At 41.3% G+C, this 8,518-nt stretch overlaps 1 protein-coding gene across 2 annotated transcripts; it reads left to right on the top strand.

Moving 5' to 3' along the window:
* Positions 1-112: 112 nt before the first annotated feature.
* On the top strand, positions 113-3,081 carry LOC106585031 (28S ribosomal protein S36, mitochondrial). 2 transcript variants are annotated; one of them, XM_045707190.1, is made up of 5 exons: positions 113-452; positions 749-895; positions 1,395-1,458; positions 2,416-2,609; positions 2,894-3,081. In XM_045707190.1, the coding sequence occupies exons 2-5, from the start codon at positions 791-793 to the stop codon at positions 2,909-2,911; spliced, it is 381 nt and encodes a 126-aa protein (XP_045563146.1). In that variant the 5' UTR covers positions 113-452; positions 749-790; the 3' UTR covers positions 2,912-3,081. The 2 variants fall into 2 exon arrangements, with proteins under 2 accessions (XP_045563146.1, XP_014026251.1); XM_014170776.2 differs by having other exon boundaries at positions 116-452; positions 749-841.
* The last annotated feature ends 5,437 nt before the right edge of the window (positions 3,082-8,518 follow it).

The raw sequence follows: 8,518 nt of genomic DNA on the forward strand, positions 1-8,518 counted from the left end.
CAAGAGGTAAAATGTATCAGCTCTGTCCATTTTAGCCTGTATGATAGGCTCTTGGTGAGACTTTTGAATGTACCGCTAGGAAGTTACCACTAATCACGTGACCAGATAATTATTCAGCGTTCTCCAGGCTGACTGAAAGAGAGATGTGAAGGTTATATGCCTTTGCTAGCTGCGTTTGTCATTGACATTTGGTTCACCATTGTCTATAGTGCTTATTTTAACATGTAATACAAGGTTCATTTTCAATGGGCACTGAATAGCTCAAATTGGTTGATGGAATTTGTCTGCTACTAGCATGTTGTTCGATTAAGAACGGTTTCCTTGTGCTATTCTTAGAATTCAACTCGGTGCAAACAAACGTCATGGTTTGACAGTATGGCTTGGGAAACTGACCTGAACGTTTATTTTCTTTTCGAATAATATAACCTACTTTCAGCTGACAGCAGCCAAAGGTAAGGAATTATATGTTACAGACAATTAATTAACTCAACTTTTTAAGACATTAGATCTGATCTGGCCCGGTTTGGAATTGGTATACATGTCTAAGATATGTTTTATTGTGTATTTTACTCTGAATGGGATGGTGTTATCCTCCGATGACCCGTTAGCTTTTTGATAGCTGACATTAGCATCCATGCAGTAGAATGTCTCCTATCACATACCGTTTGTTCTAAACCGATGGTTTATATACAGCGGATTTAGTCATTTTCCCTTTTCAAATGACTACTCCCTCTTCTGGTACTTTTAGGAACTGAGGATTATTTTCACCCGGAAGAAGACCCGCGAGGACATGGGTGGCAAAGTCAGTAGCAAAATGGCTGCAGTTGGGCGGGTGGTACAGGTACGCTTGTCAAACTTCGATATTTATCGCTCTGCAACAACACTTGTAACCCAAGTGAGTACTTTTAAAAGTTCAATAGTCAATGCAAGTTACGATTTCCAAGGTCAGAAATCAACATTTGTTTTCGCTTTGTTTTTGCTGTGCATCCCCAAACTAACGAGCTAGCTACCCATACTAATGCCCTTGTTGGTCTGCATGCAATTCCAAAGCTTGAGCACGTAGCTAACTATCATGTAGATGAACGTACAAGTTTACTTACACAGTTCAAACTAACTAATGTCATGTTAACTGCCATACAGTCACACACGGTTAGTCGTTGAACTAAGGCTAAAAATAGCACGTCCGCTGATCAGTTGTTCTCCCTGTCCCAAGTGTTTACTCTAACTAGTAAACTTATCTGGCAGTTTATTCAAGGCAATGGTAAACATTTTGTTCGCCTGCAACTATATGGCATTGCTTTCAATTCATAGCATTAAACGATATAGGATTGTCTGGCAGCAAAATAAGTCTTGAAGTGATTGAGTAGCTTAGTTTTCATTTGACTACCTTTCAGGCTGTGAAACCTCATGCTCCACTAATGAAGTTTCCCAGCAGAGAGGGGGTCCCCAGGCTGAATGGTGAGTAACAACTTGCCAGTGTGATGTTGCACTACCTATTGTTTTTTTGTCCATGTTTAGTGCTAACCCTATTGAAGAGGACATTCCACTGCTGTATGAACTTGTGCGTTGTTAGACAAAATGTAGCCTGTCGACGTGTTGGTTGAATATTGATTGGTTGTATGAACTTTAACACGATAGACAGTAGAAACTGCGTCAAACAATGTACAATTGTAATTATTTCTCAGTAGCTCTCTGCCTTAAACAGTTTTCCTCTATCGGTTTGACATTTTTTGTTGGCAAACCTGAGTAGTTTTAAGGCGCTTCTCAATTCAAAGGTGGAAACACTGACTTGATTTTCCCTTTTTGTTGTTGTCAACCCCAGTGTATTTTAGTAAGAGGTTGTTTTAGTCCTTTCCAATTTCATTATAAAATAGTGCTATGAGTAATGAATAAAACGAAGGATGTCCAGTGTTTCAACTGCATTTAGCAGCGGTGCACTGGATGGTAAAACCTAAATTTAAAATGACTAAAACCAGATAAAGTATGCAGAAAAGATAATGGAGTAATATTTTTAAATAAGATAATCCCTGAGAACTAACAATCACCCAAATAAAAATGAGACAGTCGAGAAGAATCTGAAATTCCAAATATAGTATGGCATGGGGCCCCTATTGATTTTGAGTCACTCCGATAGAATAAGTCACGGCAAAATGTGTAGAATTGCAGGAAATTTAATTTGAAACTGCTATTTTTATTTCAGGCCCATGACAAATGTGTACAATTGCAGGAAATTAGCTTTAAAACAGTAGAATTGTCTCCGGCAAAGAGGGCGGCCTCAAACTGTGCCCCCCCCCTACTAAATTTGCCACTGCTGGAAAAAATGGTAGGGTAAACACTGGATGTCTAAAACAATATCACTGATTTAAAGCTACCTATTCGGCTAATGTTTTAAAACAACCATTTCCTCTGTTTCAGTCCAAGAGACACTTAAAACATTAGCAGTCGGCTCTCCTAGTTCACCTCCAGTTGTAGCACCGCCGCTGTTATCGAGACCCCCCGGACCTGTTACTCTACTCTCTGGAACCCCAGACAGTGTGGCCACAGTGAAGGAACTCCCCCAGAGATACCGCAGGAGGGCATTGGAAACAGACGAGATGGACTATATTCAGGTGAGTGCCTAGCTGGGTCACTGAAGAAGTGCTGTAATTGTCTTTTTTTTTATTTAAAAAAACAAACGTTCATACAAATACTGAAGGGGGTGGTATTTTTGTGTGACATGCGGTTACACTCGTGGGTTGGGTCTGTACTTTAATTAGATCTTTGCTTTCGATTTACCCCATAGTTTTAGAGAAGGTATTCTGAGTACTCAAAGTGCATTAACTGTTGTTACCCGAGTGTTGCAATACAGGGAAGATCTCACTAACCACCAACTCTTCTGGTTTATCTTTTCCAGCGTGGTGGACCAGAGTGATGTTAAGTGACTCTGTGAATGCAACCAAAGTCCTTACCTGTGGAAATCAGTTTGTTTTTGCCTAATTTTGTTCCTCAACAAGAGAGGACCTGCTGCCACACCTCAGATGTCATGCAGAATAAAGATACTATAATAACTGAAGTTGTACAAATAAAGTATATTTTTAAAGATGTGGTTGTGTAGATATTTATTTCAAGGGACATTTGATTTAATTGTTTGTCTTAAAGCCATTACAGTAAATCTCAATTATATCACCATTTATTTGTTCAGCACCCACCTCATTCAGTGCTCATTATTTTACACCTTCACTTAATTAAATCCGTGAAGGTTGATGTGAATGTCGCCATGAGCCACTGTACATAAGTTTAATTGACCAGTAAGTTCTCCCATCTCTACACTGAATTTCACTGCAAGAATGAAGAAAATCATGGGCTCTTTTCTCCTTGCCCCTTCAGTCAGGGTTGGCATTATGGGCGGGCCTTAATGCCAGCCCTACCGTACATCCTTGCCCGTCCAAATAAAATGTTGAAATAATTTATTCGACCGTAAGACGCATCAATGTCAGATGTTTCGTCTGCGTGAGTGAAACGGTGCCTCTGTCTCAGTATGTGTAGACCATGTATCTGATGTCTTGACAAAAAGATTATGGCGTGTCATACTATTTCTATACATACAGCATCAGATACATGCACTACAAATATTGAACCAGAGGGGTGCCGTTTCGCTCGCTAGTTTCAGCAGGGGTGGTGAAGCGAAAGGACTTACTCGCCAAAATCTGTCCAGAATAAGCCCAATGCATTTCAATCAACATAATATGCAGTTAAGTTTGTTGCTTGCATTCCCAACTTTGGGACAAAGACTCACATTGTTAGGGTGGAGACATGAGCATCTCGTCATTTTATACAGATCTCTGGTTTCAGCTACTTGCGAATTGGAAAGGAAAGTTGGCAAGTGCACAGTGCACTGTTCGGATGCTGGCTTCCCCTAAAGTAAATGGATGTTTTGCCAAAATGATGTAATTACTTCTAAATAAAACATTCAAAATACTTCACCAGAGAGCAATGACTTAGCCACAGAGGATCATTAGCTTCTTAAATAAAAAATGCCTATGCCTATTTGGGAAGCCTGCAATTTGGGCAGCGAGCGCGACAATAGAACTAGCTGAGTTGCGGCTGTCAGTGAAAAGCGTCAATATGTGTAAAGATAATGTCATTATGATAAATTCCCTATTACATTGTTTTGGAAAGAAAAGAAACTGTCGTCTCTGATCAACTTTCTCGTTATTTCTCTAAGAACAATCTTCTTGACCCTAACCAGTCAGGCTTTAAGACGGGTCACTCAACCGAGACTGCTCTTCTCTGTGTCGCGGAGGCTCTCCGCACTGCCAAAGCTGACTCTCTCTCCTCTGTTCTCATCCTCCTAGATCTATCCGCTGCCTTTGACACTGTGAACCACCAGATACTCCTCTCCACCCTCTCAGGGCTGGGTGTCTCAGGCTATGCACACTTGGATTGCATCCTACCTGGCAGGCCGCTCCTACCAGGTGACGCGTAGAGGATCTGTCTGCACCACGTACTCTCAGTACTGGTTCCCCTAGTGCTTGGTTCTATGCCCTCTATTCTTCTCTCTATACACAAGTCACTTGGCTCCGTCATATCCTGACATGGTCTCTCCTATACGGATGACACTGAACTACTTTTCTCCTTCCCCCTTCTGACACCCAGGTGGCGAAACGCATCTCTGCGTGTCTGGCAGATATGTCAGCTTGAATGTCGGCCCACCACCTCAACCTCGACAAGATGGAGCTGCTCTTCCTCCAAGGGAAGGCCAGCCCGCTCAAAGACCTCCATCACGGTTGACAACTCCACAGTGTCGCCCTCCCAGAGTGCAAAGAACCTTGACGTGACCCTGGACAACACCCTGTGTTGTTCTCTGCAAATATCAAAGCAGTGACTCGCTCCTGCAGGTTCATGCTCTACAACATCCATAGAGTACGATCCTACCTCACACAGGAAGCGGCGCAGGTTCTAATCCAGGCACTTGTCCTCTCCCATCTGGACTACTGCAACTCTCTGTTGGCTGGGCTCCCCCCTTGTGCCATCAAACCCCTGCAACTTATCCAGAATGCAGCAGCCCACCTGGTTTTCAACCTTCCCAAGTTCTCTCATGTCACCCTGCTCCTCTGCACGCTCCGCTGGCTTCCAGTTGAAGCTCGCATCCACTACAAGACCATGGTGCTTACCTACGGAACAGCATGAGGAACTGCCCCTCCCTACCTTCAGGCTATACTGAAACCCTACACCCTGACCCGTGCACTCCGTTCTGCCACCTCTGGTCTCTTGGCCCTCCCAGCCCTACGGAAGGGCAGCTCCGACTCAGCCCAGTCCAAGCTTTTATCTGTCCTGGCATCCCAATGGTGGAACCAGCTTTCCTCTGAAGCTAGGACAGCAGAGTCCCTGCCCATCTTCCCATCTTCTAGCTCTGACAGCTACATTGAGGAAAAATGTACTTTCTATGCCTGTGATATGTGGTTGTCCCACCTAGCTATCTTAAGATGAATATACTAACTACGTCGCTCTGGATAAGAGTGTCTGCTAAATGACTCAAAAGGCCTAGTAAATGTAAACGTTGTTTGCAGAGTTGACAACCTACTACACTTGTGAGAAACAACTTTTGGTTTATTTCATAACCATCATTTACGAGTTTTGTAATTTGTTTCATTGTCTTTTGTTTGGAGTGCTCCATGTGAGCAATGTACTTGTGTCTGGGTTCTTTGTCCTGATAAAGTTAGCCTGCTGCACACAAATGTAGGAAAGTGCCCATTTGGATATTCTGATTGATTTAACTCACCATGTCCACCACTAATAAGCTTAGCTTCTCAGTATTTTTTTCTTCACCTCACACAGTAAGTCAATGAAGTCTGTTTATTATGATCTGATGATTCCATATATCCAGTGGAAACGTCATAAAAAAAACTGCTGTCTGTCCCGAGCTCACTGGCACAGGAAATTGAAGCCCTGGAATAGGCAAGTTGATACAACGGTGCACGTCACTAGCGACAGCTCAAGTCAAGACAGATAGAAAGGGAGGCAGACAGGTGAAGTTGAGAGATTGTGATTGAAAGAACATTCATTTTTATTAGTTGGCTTTAGGCCTATGTATTTTACTTAGTTGATGATGGAAGTTAAAGGCTGGTGCTCTCGCATTAGTTGAATTTAAACTTTTAGATTTATAATTTTTATACAGATTTTATGATTAACCATGTGACATTGATTTTGAGAAACAAAAACTGAAATGAAACTGTTCCACAAAAATGCGCATATACACTACCGTTCAAAAGTGTGCGGTCACTTATACTTACTTAGAGTTCCTCTGTCCAGTGTCTGAGTTCTTTTGCCCATCATAATCTTTTCTTTTTATTGGCCAGTCTGAGATATGTCTTTTTCTTTGCAACTCTGCCTAGAAGGCCAGGATCCCGGAGTTGCCTTTTTACTGTTGAGGTTGAGACTGGTGTTTTGCGGGTACTATTTAATGAAGCTGCCAGTTGAGAACTTGTGAGGCGTCTGTTTCTCAAACTAGACACTCTAATGTACTTGTCCTCTTGCTCAGTTGTGCACCGGGGCCTCCCATTCCTCTTTCTATTCTGGTTAGAGCCAGTTTGCACTGTTCTGTGAAGGGAGTAGTACACAATGTTGTATGAGATCTTCAGTTTCTTGGCAATTTCTCACATGGAAAAGCCTTCATTTCTCAGAACAAGAATAGACTGACGCGTTTCAAAGGAAAGGTATTTGTTTCTGGCCATTTTGAGCCTGTAATCGAACCCACAAATACTGATGCTACAGATACTCAACTAGTCTAAAGAAGGCCAGTTTTATTGCTTCTTTAATCAGAACAACAGTTTTCAGCTGTGTGTGCTAACATAATTGCAAAATGCTTTTCTAATGATCAATTAGCCTTTTAAAATGATAAACTTGGATTAGCTAACACAACGTGCTATTGGAACACAGGAGTGGTGGTTGATGATAATGTGCCTCTGTAAGTCTATGTAGATATTCCATTAAAAATCAGCTGTTTCCAGCTACAATAGTCAATTACAACATTAACAATGTCGACACTGTATATCTGATCAATTTCATGTTATTTTAATGGACAATTTTTTTTAGCTTTTCTTTCAAAAACAAGGACATTTGTAAGTGACCCCAAACTTTTGCACGGTAGTGTACAAATAATCATAACTGGCACTCAGATAGTAGGGCTGCCAACTTTTTAAGGAAACTTGGAATGAGATTTGCTATGTAAATTTAATTGCCCCCTCGCACAACCCCTAGATGGAAAATGTGATTGTTTTAAAGCTCATTTCCTGCAATTCTACATATTAATACAGTACCAGTCAAACGTTTGGACACCTACATGGGGTTTTATTTATTTTTACTATTTTCTACGTTGTAGAATAATAGAAGACATAAAAACTATGAAATAACACATGGAATCATGTAGTAACCAAAAAAAGTGTTAAATAAATCAAAATATATTTTATATTTGAGATTCTTCAAAGTAGCCACCCTTTGCCTTGTTAGCTTTGCACTCCCTTGGCATTCTCTCAACCAGCTTAATGAGGTAATCACCTGGAATGCATTTCATTTAACAGGTGTGCCTTGTTAATTTGTGGAATTTCTTTCCTTCTTAATGCATTTTAGCCAATCAGTTGTGTTGTAACAAGGTATTTAAAAATAAATATTTCACCTTTATTTAACCAGGTAGGCCAGTTGAGAACAAGTTCTCATTTACAACTGCGACCTGGCCAAGATAAAGCAAAGCAATGTGACAAAAACATCAGCTACACAAACGTACAGTCAATAACACAATAGAAAAATCTGTATACAGTGTGTGCAAATGTGTGCAAATGAAGCTGCTCTGACAGTTTACCGATCTGCTCTGACAGCTTACCGAAGGTAGGGGTGGTAAACAGAAGATAGTCCTATTTGGTAAAAGACAAAGTCCATATTATGGCAAGAACAGCTCAAATAAGCGAAGAGAAACGACAGTCCATCATTACTTTAAGACATGAAGGTCAGTCTATCTTGGAAGATTTCAAGAAAGTTTCTTCAAGTACAGTCACAAAAACCATCAACTGCCCTGATGAAACTGGCTCTCATGAGGACCGCCAAATGAAAGGAAGACCCAAAGTTACCTCTGCAGAGGATAAGTTCTTTACCAGCCTCAGAAAGTTACCAGCATCAGAAATTGCCGGCGGAATAAATGCTTCACAGAGTTCAAGTAACAGACACATCTCAACATCAACTGTTCAGAGGAGAATCAGGTCTACATGATTGAATTGCTGGAAAGAAACCAGTACTAAAAGGACACCAATAAGAAGCAGAGACTTGCCTGGGCCAAGAAACACGAGCAATGGACATTAGACTGATGGAAATTTGTCTTCTGGTCTGATGAGTCCAAATTTGCGATTTTTGGTTTCAACCGCCGTCTCTTTAAGACACAAAGTAGGTGAACGGATGATCTCCGCATGTATGGTTCGCATCATTGAGGAGGTGCGATGGTGTGGGGGTGCTTTGCTGGTGACACTGTCTGTAATTTATTTAGAATTCA

This window comes from Salmo salar, chromosome ssa24, assembly GCF_905237065.1.
Source record: "Salmo salar chromosome ssa24, Ssal_v3.1, whole genome shotgun sequence".
NCBI classification, from domain to species: domain Eukaryota; kingdom Metazoa; phylum Chordata; class Actinopteri; order Salmoniformes; family Salmonidae; genus Salmo; species Salmo salar.

Bases quoted from the DNA above. Each gene is read 5' to 3' on its own strand.
- LOC106585031 (XM_045707190.1), top strand. From the start codon at position 791: ATGGGTGGCAAAGTCAGTAGCAAAATGGCTGCAGTTGGGCGGGTGGTA. The intron at 896-1,394 runs GTGAGTACTTTT...ACTACCTTTCAG, and splicing joins CAACAACACTTGTAACCCAA to GCTGTGAAACCTCATGCTCC. The intron at 1,459-2,415 runs GTGAGTAACAAC...CCTCTGTTTCAG, and splicing joins GGGGGTCCCCAGGCTGAATG to TCCAAGAGACACTTAAAACA.